Here is a 17,512-nt window from a genome sequence, read left to right as displayed (position 1 = left end):
GTTTGTCAAAAACAGATCATTCCAGACAAATCTTATTGCATTCTTTGACCAAGTGACAAAATTAGTGGATCAGAGGAATGTTGTGGATATAATTTACTTGGACTTCAGTAAGGCATTTGATAAAGTAGATCACAACCTACTACTTGATAAGATAGAAAAATGTGGGTTAGATAGCATCACCACCAGATGGATTTGTAGCTGGCTGACCAGCCGTACTCAGCATGTGGTCCTCAATAGAACCACATCTTCATGGAGGGAAGTGTGTTGTGGGGTGCCCCAAGGCTCTGTTCTGGGCCTAGTGCTTTTCAACATCTTCATCAACAATTTGGACAAGGGGATAGATGGGGAACTCATCAAATTTGCAGACGACACCAAGCTGGCAGGAATAGCCAATACTCCAGAGGAGAGGCTTAAGATACAGGAGGATCTGGACAGACTTGAACACTGGGCGCTATCTAACAAAATGAAATTCAATGGTGAAAAAAGTAAGGTTCCGCATTTAGGCAAGAAAAACCAAATGTACAGGTATAGTATAAGGGGTACCTTGCTCAATAATAGTAACTGTGAGAGGGATCTCAGAGTCCTAGTGGACAATTACTTAAATATGAGCCAGCAGTGTGCTACAGCTGCCAAAAAAGCCAACACAGTGCTAGGCTGCATTAAAAGAGAGATAGAATCAAGATCACATGAAGTATTAATACCATTTTACAATGCCTTGGTAAGGCCACACTTGGAATACTGCATCCAGTTTTGGTCACCACGATGTAAAAAAGATGTTAAGACTCTAGAAAGAGTACAGAGAAGAGCAACAAAGAAGATTAGGGGATAGGAGGCTAAAATATACAAGGAACGGTTGCTGGAATTGGGTATGTCTAGTTTAATGAAGAGAAGGATGAGGGGGGACATGATAGCAGTGTTCCAATATCTCAGGGGCTGCCACAAAGAAGAGGGAGTCAAGCTATTTTCCAAAGTGTCTGAAAGCAGGACAAGAAGCAATGGATGGAAACTAATCAAGGAGAGAAGCAACCTAAAACTAAGGAGAAACTTCCTGACAGTTAGAACAATTAATGAGGGCAACAACCTGCCTCCAGAAGCGATGAATGCTCCAACACTGGAAGTTTTTAAGAAGAGACTGGACAGCCATTTGTCTGAAATGTTATAGGATTTCCTGCCTGAGCAGGGGGCCAGACTAGATGACCTCCAAGATCCCTTCCAACTTTACTATTATGTCACAATTTTAGCGATAGTTAAATAATTTATATGATATGCTATACCACATCGTTACATACAGCTTAGATTCCAAATCCATTGCAACTGAATTCCATTAATTCTTATCTAGTGCCAATTTAGTGTTGGCTGTTAGTTGACTAGATTCTTGTGTATAGCAATAAGCAATAAATGAGCTTAATTGGAACTTAATGCGTGATCCTGATGGTTCCCACCTGACATTAGACAATTTCATTCCAAGATGTTTCTTAGAATTTAATTTATGAAATGATTCTAAGAAATAATTATAATAATTAGACTTGATCAGCTACATCACTAACCTATATTCAATAGAAAATGGGAATCATCTGCAAGGTAATTAGTAGAATGGCTACTGAGACTATTCAAACACACTAAGAGACCAATTTATAATTATTCAATTTCCAAATTTATCTTCTTCAGATTAATTAAGTTCCATTCAGCATTTAACTATCTCTACATCAGGGGTGTCAAACTGCTGGCCCATGGGCTGGATGTGTCACAGTGAAACCGTGCCCACCCCATTACTGGCAATGGAAAAAAAAGTCATGATACATCGCAACACATCACATGACATTGCGAGTTTGACACCTCTTCTCTACATGATAGTTTTGCTCACTTGGTGGTTTTCCAAATATGTTTAGATTGCTGATTCCAAAATTAGCAGCCAATTTTTCCAACTAAGAATTCAGGAGTTCTAATAAAAATGCATCAGAGACACACTGGAGAGAGGTGGTATACTTATGCCCTTCTTTGTTTTTATAGCCCTTCTGATACCCTGCCTCAAACACTCCAAATGACTATGAAATTAAATGGCTTTGAAACAATTCTGGGCAAAGCATGATGCTGATTATTACACCACTTTGAATGTGTAGTTGGAATTTTCCATTTGATTATAGTCTAAGAAAACTACTGTGTCATAGGAATGCTTTTGGAACCAGAATCATCTGTAGTGAAAAAAACTGAAACAGTGACCTGTAATTTTGTTTGAAGATTTTATGTCACTCTTGAAAAGCCAGAACTTCCCAGCTATGTGAAAAGCATTTTGTGAAAATAAACTCAATCCAGAATACAAATTTTGTGTACAGTGGAGGCTGGGGAGGTGCATCTTTTGAGATTTATGCAAAACTTAAAGAAGTCAGTAAGAACTGTACAGCCATTTCATCTATCCAACCAGTAGTCCATCTGGCCCAGTAGGTGCCTACTGGTTGTACAGGGAAGCATTTTTTTGGACTTCAGAAATCTTTACCTAGAGAGCCCTAGGATTGAACCTTGGACCATAAGACTACAAAGCACACGCTTTCTCAATGAGATATGTTTTTTCCTTCCGAAATTTCCAATTAATGACTACAGTGCTGTTTTCTATGAAAGGATTTTCAGCATGGAGTCTAAGCTAAAGCTGCCTGTTGACCAGCAGACTTTTCCTTGGGAAATGCCTGCTGATGGGTGGCTGGTTAGGGCACAGCTGTGGAGCATTTGGCAAGCTGCATTGTAGTTCAGTCCAGGTGCAGCAGGAGGAAAGAGACTCTTGGCATAGGAAGCCCTTTGACTTGGTTGAAAAAATAAAAAAGTGGCTCCATCCTGAAGTAATTACAGGTTGGCATTTTGCCAGAAAAGCAAACATCATTCTTTGTTCACATAGTCATACACACAGAGTGTGAAGTGGAGAGAAAGAAAAAGCATCCTTAAAGAACATCAATCGCTTGCAGCTCTGTTTCACGCCAGGTTTGGGGGAGAAAAAGGCACCTGTAAGAAAGCTTTTTGTTCCACCACACCATGCTGAGAAACTCATTTGATATAAATACAAAAGGAACAGTGAGACCTTCATCAATCCTCCTCATCCCTAACTTAATGTAACCCTTCTTCACAGGGCTGTTCTTTAAAAAAAAATCTTAAGAGGCAAGATTTGAGCAAGTAAACACTTTTTCATCCATCCTGGAGAAATATTAACTGTAAAAAAAAATTAAGTTTGGTTATTTTGTGTGGGTAAAGAAATTGGCCAAAAGTCATTCAAAAGAAGGCAATTGTTGTAAGGACTGGCATATTCTTTCCCCAGGCTGGAGTCACACATGTACATTTCACATTACCTGGCAGCATGAGAGAACACAGTGAATTTTGGGTGATGGGTTTTAACTGCTGGGAATGTATTAGACCTGTACCATGGGTAATATCAAAATGAAATATCAAAATTAAGAAAAGGGCCTGGAAATTTCCACAAACTTTTTAATATTTATTTATTTATTTATTTATTTATTCAGTTTATATACCGCCCTATTCCCAAAGGACTCAGGGCGGTTTACAAGGCAAAATTTAAAAACAATCCAATATAAAATTAAAATAAATTAAAATAAATTAAATTAAGTCTAGCCACAAAAATTAAATCACAATTTAAAAACATTAAACCCCTCAGTCCAGACCAGATAGCTCAAAGAGCCAGGTTTTTAGGTCCCGGCGAAATGAACGAAGGTCGGGGGCAGTCCGGAGTTCCGTTGGCAGTTGATTCCATAGGGCAGGCACGCCCACAGAGAACGCCCTCCCCCTGTGAATTGCCCGTTGGCAATCCTTGATTCTATATTGTGAAGGATAAAAAATAGGTTTTTTTATCTGCAAAAAGATATCTTCCATCAAGATATACTAGGCCAGGGGTCTTCAAACTTGGCTCTTTTATGACTTGTGGACTTCAGCTCCTAGAATTCCTCAGCCAGCATGCCTGGCTGAGGAATTCTTGGAGTTGAAGTCCACAAGTCATAAAAGGTCCACATTTGAAGACCCCTGTATTAGGCAGTCAGAGAAAGCACTATGAAAAAATGTCAGTTCTCAAATTTCTCCCTGATATAAAGCTGAAAGAACATATATAAGCAATGTAATTATCATCCCTTTGTTTTGAAATTTGAGCGGGCCACGAACAAGGAGTATATATCGGAGGTGGTGACCCTTTGAGAGCTGTATGCAACGAAATTTCATTTTGATGTATGCCGATTGGTGTACATTCAAAATGACAATAAAGTTATCATTAATAATATATTTAAGTTTCTGGATCTAGTTCTAAACTGCATTGCAGTCACTGAGAGTTTCAGGTTAATTTAGATTCTAATATAACCTTAAGTGCAGGTTTTGCAAGTACTAGCTGAGGTTGCATATAATTTTTTTTATATGCATAAACTATAAAAATCGTTTGCAGTAGAAAATTTGATTCATAATCAGTTAGAAGAAGGATATAATTGATAAACACAGGAGTTATGAATTATATCAATTTCATCATTAGTGTATGTGTTTACTTAGAAGTAAATTCTGCTGAATTAACAGATTAATTTTCAAGGTGTAGCTTTTCTGTCCATGTCCCCCATTTGATGACTAATCCAGTATCTTCAGCCCGAGATGATGGGATCCACAGGTGACCTCCCACAGGTTTGGAAGTAGCCCCAGGATTTCTCCAAAGGTTGACTCCAACCTCTGCCACTGTAATGTGTAATTTAACAGAAAGTAGAAGTAGACGCGGTGGCTCAGTGGGTTAGGACGCTGAGCTTGTTGATCAGAAGGTCGGCAGTTTGGCGGGTCGAATCCCGAGTGCCACGTAGCAGAGTGAGCGCCTGTTAATCGTCCCAGCTTCTGCCAACCTAGCAGTTCGAAAGCACGTAAAAATGCAAGTAGAAAAATAGGGACCACTACGGTGGGAAGGTAACAGTGTTCCGTGCGCCTTTGGCGTCTAGTCATGCCGGCCACATGACCACGGAGACATCCTTGGACAAGCGCTGGCTCTTCGGCTTTGAAATGGAGATGAGCATCGGCCCCTACAGTCGGAAACGACTAGCACGCATGTGCGGGGGAACCTTTACCTTTACCTTTAGAATGTATGAAATACATGTTAAATCATCAGATAAATTGTGTTTAGTATGCAGCTCATTAACTCTGGTATTTTACTTGAACGCCTCAAACAATTCTCAACTTGCACACTCCAAGTCTAGTTTAAGTTTAACTATAGCTTTAAGACCATTAACAGGCAAGTCACTTTTCTGAGCTGCTCCTGCTTCCATGCCTGTCATTGTAGAAATGGAACTGAGAAGTTTCTGTTCAGACTATGCTATTGATTTCTCTATAAAGTTGCTGTTGATGTCTAGAAGACTGCCAGAAAAGTTCACTGGCTAACCTTGTTGCTGGAAGGAATGCCACGATTGATTGAAGATTTGCTGTGGGTTATTACTGCAGATGTCAATATCATATTTATTTTCTGCTTTGCAGTTTTGCTAAAGAATGCAAAAAGGGAAGAAGAGAAGCCATTCAGAGACTGCGCAGATGCATACCAAGCTGGTTTTAATAAAAGCGGTGTCTACACAATTTATGTTACTAATATATCGGAACCTAAAAAGGTAAAGAAAAGTATGTGTTTCTTTTTAAATATTTAATCCATTCAAATAGATGTTGGGCAAAATTCAGGCAACTAGAATTGGCCTTTGGTAAATGCCACTCTGCTTTTCATTCTTGCTGCTACAGAAAATATGCAGGAATGACTTTCTCTGTAGTTCCTTTTTTTCAAAATCATGTCTTGGGAGACCTGGAAAAATTGAAGGGGAAGAACAGGTAGATTGGAATTACATGGATCTTGGATCTCTTGTGGAAAAAAGACTTGAAGACGATTCAAAAGTCACATGTATGATTAATACAGTATAGAAAAATGCAGATCATCATCAGCCCTTTAGTGGCTCCCAAGAGTGGAAGACTGCTTTTGTTTTTTTGTTTTTTTAAGATTTGCATTTGGTGAGTTTAAGAGTCAAGACTTAAGAGTTAAGCTACAAACTCCAAAAGATCCTAAAGGCACCCAATGTTTTCCCCTTAAACTCCCAAAATGTCATATGAGATGCAGAGTTACAGTCACACAAATACAGAGCAGCTAGGTTAAGAAAATTTAGCTTTTCACCCTGTCTCAAGTTTTTTGGGGTAAATTTGGCCTTGTATTCCATCTATCCATCTTTTTTGGTGGCAAAGAATTATCAAAAAAAGCCTATCATATATGTACTTAACTCCTTGTTTACATTAATCAAATGCTATATTGGAGGAAAAACCCTCCATGTTCAGAATTTGCTATAGGTTTCTGCACATTACAGTTCAGTTATGTACTTTATTTCCTATACAGAAGAGTTTTCTATGTAAGAAAAAGCAAACAAATCATAAAGTGGACTAAAAGAAATTCTCTGGAGACTAGGATAAAGAATTATTTCTTCCAGACTCATTATTTTTTTACTATTCCAGCAATCCAACCAATACTCACTGGACTGGAGTCTTACCATGATGTTAAGTGAAGCATGTAGAACAACCACTCATATAAAAACACTAAAATATTCAGTATAATTTGATCTTCAATAACCAGGAAGTTCTCTCGTTTAAAGAACTAGTGCAAACTGCCCTATCAGTTCTGGGAGTCACAATGCATCAGAACCCCTCGTGTAGTACTGGTTCAAATTGTTCTCAGAAGGGCTGCTAATTCTTCACAAATGAAATACTTCAAGTCTTGGGTAAAGATGAGCACTGCATCTCATTACTATTCAATAAAATTGTTCCTTTTACAGGTTTCTGGCCAAATGTTGTTGGGTTTTTTTAAAAGGGCACCTGAAACTTCACTTATAGGGAATCAACTTCTTAAAGCTACGTACAATCTCTCCCCCACCCCTCAGGTTGGCAGTTTGAAAAAAAGTGGAGCTGCTTTAATGAAAACCTGCTTCTGTTGAACATGCAGGCAACAGTGATGCAGAAATGAAAGGAGCAAGACTTGCATTGCATGATTCCATCTACCATTTTACCAATTTTGATCCCATCCTACACATGTTCCTGGTACTGTGACTTTCCTTTCACAATGCCTTGAAGTCCTTCCTCCAAATCATTTTGTAAGCATGCCCAGTTGAAAGAGTCAATCCATTGTCAAAACAGAAAAGGAGAACGATGTGAAATTCTGCCTGTTTCCTTAGGTATCTCAATGTGTGTGTTCAGATTTCAACTTCAAAACATGCTAAAAGGTGTTTAATGGCTGACTGCCTTGACCTTGTCTGGGACGTGAGCCAGTTAAGGATATTTGTTGGCTTGAAGTATGGAAAGCTAATATTTATAATCACCCTGCCACTCCCGTTACTGTAGCAGGTGTTGCTATCCAATCCATTGCTATGGAGATGACCAGACCACACAGTGGATAATTTAGTGGTGTAAATCTCACTGTCATTGTGAGTTTTTTTATTTTTTATTTTTTGCAATACCTACATTACTCAAAATGCAAAAACTTTAAACTTATGTAGGAAAGGATTTTTTTTTATTTTAATTCAAGAAATGTTCTGTACACCTTCTATTCCACTTTGCCATCCCAGTTTGTCATAAAAAAGACAAGTACACAAAATGCAATGCATATTTCCCTTCTCGCACCACTGAAACATCCATTTTACACAGAGTATAAGGATTGAAAATTTGAAAAAAAAACGTTCAAAAGACTGGCCTTTGTGTTCTGCTGAAGCTTGATAATGCACACATTACTTGAAAATGCCTGCTACTGTATAAATCCAAGACTAATGAAGCCCCAGCCAGTAGATAAATGTTTGAACTCAAATGCCATGACGGAAGGAAGCCCTGAGCCAAACTATTTTTCTCCCATTGGATTTTTGTCTTTTCTTTCTGAAATAAAGTTCACAGATTTGGAGCAATGTACAATGCCTATCCTCTAAGACAATCAGCAGTCTTTGGCTATGTGTGCAAGTATCAAAGACACACAATAGAATCAAAGTCATGTAATGGAAACAACCAAGCAACTGTGGGATGAGCCATTCATCTTCAGGTGAAAGGCATCAGACGGATTCAGCAAAAGATATAATAGCTTGGTTTGAAGAAAATCATTCAAAGGAACTGGGTAATGGCAACAATTACACTACCAGGAAATGAATAAGTTTGATTCCCTTGTATGATCCTGCATGGGAATAGATAATACTGACTTTTGTTGAATTGATATGAGTTTTCAGATCTATTGTTAGCCCACCAGCAGAGTATGGTTTTTTTCTTACATGATCACAATGAAATCGCTCTGGCTCTCATCTAGATTATAAGCATTCAAATGCGTGCATCTGAAAGGAGCACTTCCAAATTTAACCTGAACCATTTATTTGGAAAATACACAACAGAAACTGAAGCTTCATGGAATAGTGGGGACGTGGGGTGTGTGGAGGTGTTGGCCATGGTAGTGATGGTACTTAGTACCTATTTTTATACATGAATCAATGTAAGAACAGAATAGAGCTGGAAGGGACCAAGGAGGTCTTCTGGCCCAGCTTCAAGTAGGAGAGCCTATACAATTCAGACAAGTGACCGTCTAGCCCAGGGGTCTTCAAAGTTGGCCCTTTTATGACTTGTGGACTTCAACTCCCAGAATTCCTCAGCCAGTGTGCCTGGCTGAGGAATTCTGGGAGTTGAAGTCCACAAGTCATAAAAGGGCCAACTTTGAAGACCCCCCTGGGCTAGCCTCTTTTTAAAAATCTCCAGTGATGGAGCGCTCACAATTTCTGAAGGCAAGCTGTTCCACTGGCTAATTGTCCTCACTGTCAGGAAGTTTCTCCTTAATTCTAGGTTGCTTCTCTCTTTGATCTGTTTTCAACCATTGTTTCTTCTCCTGCCTTTTGGTGCTTTGGTGAATAACATGACCCCCTCTTCTTTGTGGCACCCTATCAAATACTGGAATGTCACCCCTTTATCTTCTTTTCTTTAGACTAGCCAAACCCAATTCCTGTAGCCATTCTTCATATGTTTTAGTCTCCAAGCCTTTGATCATCTTAGTTGTTCTTCTCTGAATTTTTTCCAGATTCTCAACATCTTTTTTGTAGTATGGTGACCAAAACTGGTTGCAGTATTTCAGGTGTGGTCTTACTAGGGTTTTATAAAGTGGTACTAATACTTCATGTGATCTTTATTCTATGCCTCTGTTTATACAACCCAGAACTGTATTAGCTTTTTTGGTTGCTGCTGCACACTGCTGGCTCATATTCAAGTGATCATCCACTAGGATTCCAAGGTCCCTCTCATAGTTACTGTTTTTGAGCCAGTATCTATACTTATACCTTTGATTTTTTTCTTGCCTAAATGTAAATGTGCTCTAATGGATGCAACTTGGTCAGTTTTCTATTTTGGAAGACCTATTGAATAGGTACCACGATGAAGCAAACACTTTTACCAAAAACTAGCATTTAATAATTTAATAATCATCTTCTAAGTCAATCTCACTTACTGTAGAATGTTCTTATATTAATACAATTGTGAAATAAACAAAGCATACATAACATAGTTAGAACCTTGTAATTAAGGAAGGGTCCCCATTAGAGCACCTATTAAAATGGAAAAAAATATGCCACAAATGAAACATAGAAGAGCCACATCAAATCCATGGGATTTAAAACGTATATGTTAGAGACAATCAAATTAGGTTTCTGCACAAAACAAATCACATTTATTCTTTTTTTCCTGTGCATGTTAAACAGTTGAGTATTTTTATTTATCTGCAAGATTTTTGTGACACCAGAGTTACAAGACTTTAGATGGCTTATAATACTATAAAATCAGAAACTACCATATTATTAAAAGAATAAAACGATCACGTAAATGAAAAATACTAATAAACCTAGCCAGTAACACATGGTAATAGCAACTTCCCTGTGAATGATAATCCAAAAACTATCCAAAAGGATTGTATCCTGAATGCTAACAGAAAAATAGACATATTTACATCAACAGGACAAGCTGAGGTACATATGGTGAATTTTTGGGTCTTCCCCTGCCTTAGCTTCAGGAGGAACAAGGATATACAATGTGGCTTCACATTGTGCATAGGATGGGTAGATTCTGCCTAAAACAGGATGTCTCAGAGATAACTAGGATCCAAGCCATGAAGGACTTTATAATTAATAACCAGGTCTAGGAAATGTAATTATAACATGGATAATGACTGCAGAAATACAAGGAAAAAACCTTTCAGATAATCTCTCCTTTAGTCACTTATAACAGGGACTGTTGCAATTCACTGCCCTTGAAAATAAATCAGAATGCAGTGACACAAGAGTTCCCCCTCCACAGCTCCAAAAAACCTCAGTGATATTGATTTTATGAGTACTAGTGAAAATCTCAACATAAGGTGACTGGTATTCATTGTTATTCATTGATCCTAGATGCAATAGATTTTAAAACTTTAAATGATTCACAGAATTAAATTATGAATTTTATTACTGCATAAATCTTGATGGGCTATAATAATTACACAAACTAAGTGCATTGTTCTGTTTTATTGAAAGATATAAGCTTGATGTCTGACTTCTATTTTTTAGAGTTGAAAAGTGGGGGACAGGAGTTATATATTAGCATTTTATTTACCTTACTAGTAACTCTCTCTGAGGAATGGCTATTAGTGACTGTAGGAAAAGGAGCAGGCTGGCTCAAGACATGTCAGCATAGAGATGTTTATACATTTATGTTCTTATGTCCAGGTTTTTTGCAACATGGAGACTGCAGGAGGAGGCTGGACAGTCATACAACACCGAGAAGATGGGAGCGTAGATTTCCAAAAAAGTTGGAGAGAATACAAAATGGTAAGATGGAGACATTGTTTTATCATTATTCTTAATTTGAAGCAAAGCTGAACACTGTGTCAATAGCGTATACTGGGAACACGGCCATTAAACAATAAACCAGAAGTAACCATGCGGTTCAAGCTTATTATAGCCATCAAGACTCTTTTCTTGATTTGTTTTAATATGAATCATACTTCAGAAAGTTGCTTCATTTAGAAACTTTCTTCCATTCTTCCCCTGTGGATTTAGAGATGTATCTATTGCCTTTGTCCATGGTTTCCATTCTTCTTTTCCAGAGAATGTGTCACACTGAGTAATAACAAAAATGTTAACATTGGTTGAGATCCAAATTCCCCTGTGAGAAAATAGAAAACCCTTCCACCCAGGAATTGCAGGCCTCTGTGCTTCACAGGAGGCCTTCTACAAATCTCTTGGTCTCTGTGAGGAATTTTCAGAGGATGTGGGGAAAGGCAGTCATTTCCTCAAAATTTCTTATGAATAATTGAGATAAGCTTCCGTGCCATTTTGAATTCTGGTGAATCGTGAAGTGATAGCTGTACTTTGTGCACAGCTAAATTTGAATAGGGTTAGGACTAAAGAGTAAATTAAATAAATTTACGTGCGATATGGGGAAATTGGAATCCTCTGAGGGATATACATTTCTCCTAGTAATAATAGTCAGGCAGAACTGATATGTATCTTCTGGAGATGCTATATGGGTGTCACAGCCCAAGAGGATTTCTGAAATTATTTAAATTCAGGGCAAGGTTTAGGTTCAAAAAAAGAAGAGTTGAGAGTCAAACTAGCACCCTGGACAGTTCCAAATGGAATTCAAGGTAGAGACTCAGCTAGATCACAGCTGGCTTAACTGCAGATGTAAGTTTATCAGAGTTAATGTTTAACTGTAGTTACTACTCCATTTTAGCTGGAGGCTAAAGAGACCGCTTTTATTTTAGGAATCTGTATCTCCAACAACACTGGAGAAACCATATTTCTGCCATCAATTCTACACTGAAATTAATCTTATGTAAAATTTATATTGTTTTTTTATATACTCTCCCAGATCTCTCATGGTATTTCTAGACAACCTCTCCAACAATATAAGAGGGAAATTATTAAGTAGTCAGTAGTAAAAAAATAGTCTTGTTTCTCCTTTATTTACTGCTTTATCATAGCCTCAACTGCTATTTGAAATCTGAATTTCAGCATAACATTAAAAAGCAATTTAGGCTTAAAAGAAGTTGCATTCTGAAGACATGTCAGCTGAAATGGCTCTGATTCAGATGATGGTGACCTAATAGACTTGGTATATGGCAGTTTTATGGGGAAATAAGTGAACTTGGTTGGCGTTTGGGGTAATTCCATATCATGTTTTATTATTCTGAATCTATGGTTTGATCCCTCGATATAGTGAATAATATTACTTCTTTGTGTAATATGGGACAATCAACCAATTGTGGCATTCCTTTTAGTGTCAAGGTTAGCCAGTTTACTTTTCCTGCCACACTCCCAGACATCAATAATTACTTGATGCAGAAATCAATAGCATAGTCTGAACAGAAGCTTCTCAGTTCCATTTCTACAGGACAGGCATGGAAGCAGAGCAGCTAAAAATGTGATTGCCTGTTAATTTTCTAGAGCTGCATGGGATCTTAGCCCTGTTATTATCCATGATTTACTCTCCTATCTGGACTTGGGAATGTATAGGCCGTACACCATGCAGATGTTCCTGAACACAATGCCATCTATTTGGTTGTACTGTTTGGTATATTCTGTTTCTGCCTGTATCTGTGTTGCATTGTCTTCCTCTTCACTATGTTGAAGCGTGGGGTAACTAGCTATTTCTCAATTAGTGTGGTCTTCTGTTAAACCATAATTTCTCATTAGCATTCTAATCACTATGGTATTCAGCCCTGTAGATATATATAAAATCTGTCTGACAATTTTTGTCAGGTCTGTTCCTGTGAGGTATTGGACATCCAATCCAAGAAATAAATATGCAAGTAGTCCTCAACTTAGGACCATAACTGAGCCCAGAATTGTGGTTGTAAATTAGTATGGTCATTACACAGGTCATCATGTGATTTTACAATATTTTTTGTGGTTGTTGTTAAGTGAATGATCATTAAGTGAATGATCATTAAGCAAACTCATTGTTCACAATGGGAGCTTTTTTGCTGGTAACTGGGAAATGCAAGCCAATTGGCTAGTACCCAAAATGTTATTATGTTAATATTGGAGCAGTGGAAGCCATCATACCTTGGAATCTGTGTCATAAGTACCTTTTGTGGAGTCTGTTCTAACTTTGGATGCTCTCGTAAGTCAAGAATTACCTCTATGCATGTCACAGCAGGTGGAAGCCAGTCTTGCTTCATCCCAGAAAGCCTAAGCAGATTGGAGTGATCAGTACATGGACATGAGACCACCAGGAAAATGGTCTTGACTGGCTAGATTAAAGCATAAAATAACAAAATCCCTGCAAATCAATGGCAAACTGCTTTCACATTGCTGCCAAGAAAATGATATGGATATGTCTCTGTAATTGCCTGTAGCTGAGCTCAAATCAAGTCATTCTCTGTGTTTAACATCATGTAAGCTGAGATGCCTTCTAAAATCCTTCCCAGATGTATATTTGATTGAAGTATCCTAATTCTAGTATTTTTATAACTACATCAGAACCAACAATAGTTGAGAGCAGTTGCTAATCTGGAATTCTTATCTCTAATATGAACAAAGTAACTGGTCTCATTATATAGCAGCTGGTGGCACCTAGTCATTTATATCACTCTCAGAATCTAAGCAGGAATCCAATCTCAAATCGGATGGAACACTAAGAGAAAATCTTACAGTTTATGCATTTATTAATCCAATTTACAAAGCTGCCCATCTCACCCAAGGTAATGCTGGGTGGCGCACAATCATAGATAAAATGTGAGAATATAAAAATAGCAAATATAAATAGAAAAGACCACAATAATAAATATCCTTAAAAAATTGGAAATCAAGTAATTGAAGGAAATAGAAATGCCCCCCCTCAACAATGAAGGCATCTAGGTAGGTCTCAGATTCCATAATTTACACTGGAATTTTTTAAAAATATGCTCCAGAAAAATCAGTAGCAAACTGTTTCTGTATTGTCTGTCTGTCTATCTATCATCCATCTATCATCTTTCTCTCTCTCTCTCTCTCTCATATCACTCTCTTTCAGTTATATGGCCACCCATCTCACATGAAATGACTCTGGGCAGTGTACAACAATTAAATAAATCAACAAATAGATTAAAAATAATTTAAAACAGTCATTATTAATAGCAATAGCACTTCATAGTGCTTTACAATTCTCTCTAAGAAGTTTACTGAGTCAGCCTATTACCTCCAGCAATCTGAGTTCTCATTTTACTGACTTTGGAAGGATGGAAGGCTGAGTCTACCTTGAGCTGGTCAGAATCGAACTTTTGGCAGTGGGCAGACTTAGCATCCACTCTGCCACCACTAGTCTTTAAAATATAATCTATCAGGTACAAGAGAGAGTAAATTAAGCACAATGACAGAACCATCTTAGAATATCCCTGGTCCTTTGGGAACTCCAGGCCTTAATATAAAACCAGGTCTTGAGGGACTTATGGAATATTAACATTCCTGTGTAATCAGCAGGAATTAGTACTTTTAGCTGGCTTTACCTTTCTCATTCTCAATTCCCCATTTATCATGAGGGGAGAAGAATCATGCATAACTGTAAAAATTACACTTCTCAACTAGTTCATGTTCCCTGTCTGGTTTACCTGGAGTCCCAATTGCCATTTTAATGAAGGACTACCTGTGTATATGAAGTCCTTTGAGTGTTCAAAGAGCTATGAAATTTTTGTGCAGCATTTCTGGTAGTACTTACTATATCCATTTCTATTGTTGTTGTAAGTCTGTAGGTTAGTTAGCCAGTTCAATGTAGCAAGTGACATATATTCAAATGTTGATATTTGCATAGATATATCAGGATGCCCTTTTATACAAAAAAACACCCCCAAATTCATTTCTGAATGAATTAACAAAAGAAAAATTTCAGAAGTAGAAGGCTGGATAAAATATTCCCACTGTTGGCAATCAAATCTTTCCTTCCTGAATTAATTAAATCGTGTGGCTTTTAGGCACTGAATTTTCATTTAAGGAATGCAGACTTAATTGTTTGGGTTTTATGATCTTTTCTGGAATTTCATGTAGTTAACAAAGAATTATTGCAACAACCAGAAGTAAACCATGTCTCAGAAGATATAAAATGATAATAAAAAAATCTGCTTAAGCAAGCATCTTTAGCTTTATTTAATGTATTTTATTTATTTACCATTTAGCATTTTAACAGTATTATTTAATATGAGAACCAGCCTCTTGGCCAGACTCTTAGCTTCTCCATTATTTGCTATGGGTATCCCACCTAGTAGTTGCACTCTGCTACCCATATGCTTTCATAGAGAAAACTGCAGCTTGCACAATCTCATTTCATTCACTGTGATTACCCACTCTTACTTGCCTTTACACTTTTGTGCCCACCAATTTATCAGGAAATTGAAAGGTTTTTTTTTACCATCCTATTTGAAATACTCATGTGGACAAGGCTAACACAAGAGCAGTATATGGAGATATATGTTCATCTTTCACTCTATGGATAGCTACAAAGAACCAACACTGTATGGAATCAAAGGAAGAGCTGGCACCTGGGTCTGATGAAAGCTGGGAAGTATGGAAATCGTTGAATAGATTGTTGATGGGTACAACAAGATCCAGAGACACTCTGAACAAATAGGGCTATCCAGTGACTTTTGCTCTTTGCGATTGTGATGACATGCAGACAACACATATGTATACCTGTCCTTTGTGTCCTGATCAGTATACACTATATTTTGTCCTGGAATATATATATTTAAAATCTTGTATTTTATGTTTTATATCATTGTTGTTGTTAGCTGCAAAGTCGTGTCCGACCCATCACGACCCTATGGACAACGTTCCTCCAGGCCTTCCTGTCCTCTACCATCTTCTGGAGATGGTAGAGGACAGGAAGGCCTGGAGGAACGTTGTCCATAGGGTTTTATATCACATAATATACCTTATATTAACTGTGATGCTTCTGATATGAATAAAAACATCTCCACTCCCATTGATATTAGTGAAAGACAGACAGGAGGAGCAGGAATTGTAATAGTAATAGTGAACAGCTGTTTAGAGGGACTAATAATATTCATCAGCCACAAAACATCCTTTTCCTCCATGTTCAGAACTAGAATGAACAGCCTTGACGAAACCGCTGCAGTTTCTAAGATCAGAAACCATAATTCAGAGGCAGGATAAGAATAGCTGTCACTCTTTTACTTTTTTTTCAGTTCATGTTGTCCCTTTTTCAATTTGTGATCTTTTTAAATGACATGAAAGAGAGGGGGAGAGGGAAATCTCCTCAATAATTGTAATTTTCCATGCAATTTGCCCAGCATGTATAATCCCAGCAAAGAGTTTTCTGTAATATAATGCAGTTTGGTGTCTTTTCCCCCAGCATGTGATTTTCTGGCTGCTGTTCCCTCATAAAGGGGGGTCCACAGGATATAATAATATAAAAAAGTCATTATGGAGGCCTCAGCATTATATTTGAAGCTCTGACTGTTTTAGATGTATCTCACACACATAATGAAATTTAAAAAGAAACAGGCAGAACTTTGGTTGGACATTGTGACTATTACCTTATTGTTTTGGACTGTCATACACATAATCAATAATTTCCTCCTTATATAATGTGCTTTTTCTTTTGTTGGTTTGCATGCTCTACTGTACCACATATGTTTTCCAGGAGCAAATTGCATCTTAAAAGCTACAGATAAATGGCATGTTCCTTGATTTGGTATTTTTGTATAAATTTATAAAATGTAAAGTGGGCAAAGCTGCATTAAAATGCACACTGAACAAATCCTTTTCAGAAAGGATTTATCAGAAATTTATCAGAATGCTTACATTTCTGATAAATTTACATTTATCAGAAATGTAAGCATTGTAGTTCTTTTCTACCTACCTATTAAAGGGAAAACTAAAGTCACCATGTACATTTGTGTTTCATTATTTTATAGTTTGCTTTCTGCTACTGCATTTATAGTTTAATAGCCCGAGCCTGCTCTGCTTAGAGCACATAGTCCTATCTAGAATCATATTCTCCCTCTGTAAATGTTGCTGGATAACATCTGTTTTGGAAATTGTGTTGACATTTGGTTATATATCTTTTGATTGCCTGCCCTTCGGCATTTTAACTGGACCACAGAAATGTGTTTTAAATCACCCCACATGATGGCCTCCCCTAATCAGAAAGGAGAAAAGCGTTGTACTCTGAAAAAAAAAGTTACTGATTAATATGGTTATCCCTTTTCCATAGCATTTGGTATAAGCTTTGTTGGATTACTGATGAAATGCAAGGATCAGTTTACAACATTTAACTAGATCCAGGTCACAAGGCATCCCAAATCTGCTTCAAATCTTTATATTCTTGTACAGAACAAGAACAAATTTGTAGATGTGTATCATTCTTTATTACTGATGCAGACATTACACTGTCAGAAAAGCTGGGACCTCTAAGAATTTGATAATTTATGAGGCATTTATCACTGTATTTAAATTCCATCTGACAACAATCCTGTTTCCAAGGTTATCTGCAAGAG

General features: G+C 37.4%; 1 protein-coding gene across 1 annotated transcript in view; it reads left to right on the top strand.

The window, feature by feature from the left end:
* Positions 1 to 17,512, top strand: part of ANGPT1 (angiopoietin 1) — a gene marked incomplete at its 3' end in the record, with an annotated part of 125,940 nt that overhangs the window by 81,355 nt on the left and 27,073 nt on the right. Inside the window, exons 5-6 of the mRNA XM_083361242.1 lie at positions 5,485 to 5,612; positions 10,743 to 10,844. Coding sequence (XP_083217368.1) covers positions 5,485 to 5,612; positions 10,743 to 10,844 — 230 coding nt within the window. The remainder of the gene's footprint in view (positions 1 to 5,484; positions 5,613 to 10,742; positions 10,845 to 17,512) is intronic.

This window comes from Vipera ursinii (genome assembly GCF_947247035.1).
Source record: "Vipera ursinii genome assembly, chromosome: 3".
Lineage (NCBI taxonomy): Eukaryota > Metazoa > Chordata > Lepidosauria > Squamata > Viperidae > Vipera > Vipera ursinii.
The sequence above is the reverse complement of the archived record's forward strand: the minus strand, read 5'-3'. Positions and strand labels throughout refer to the sequence as shown.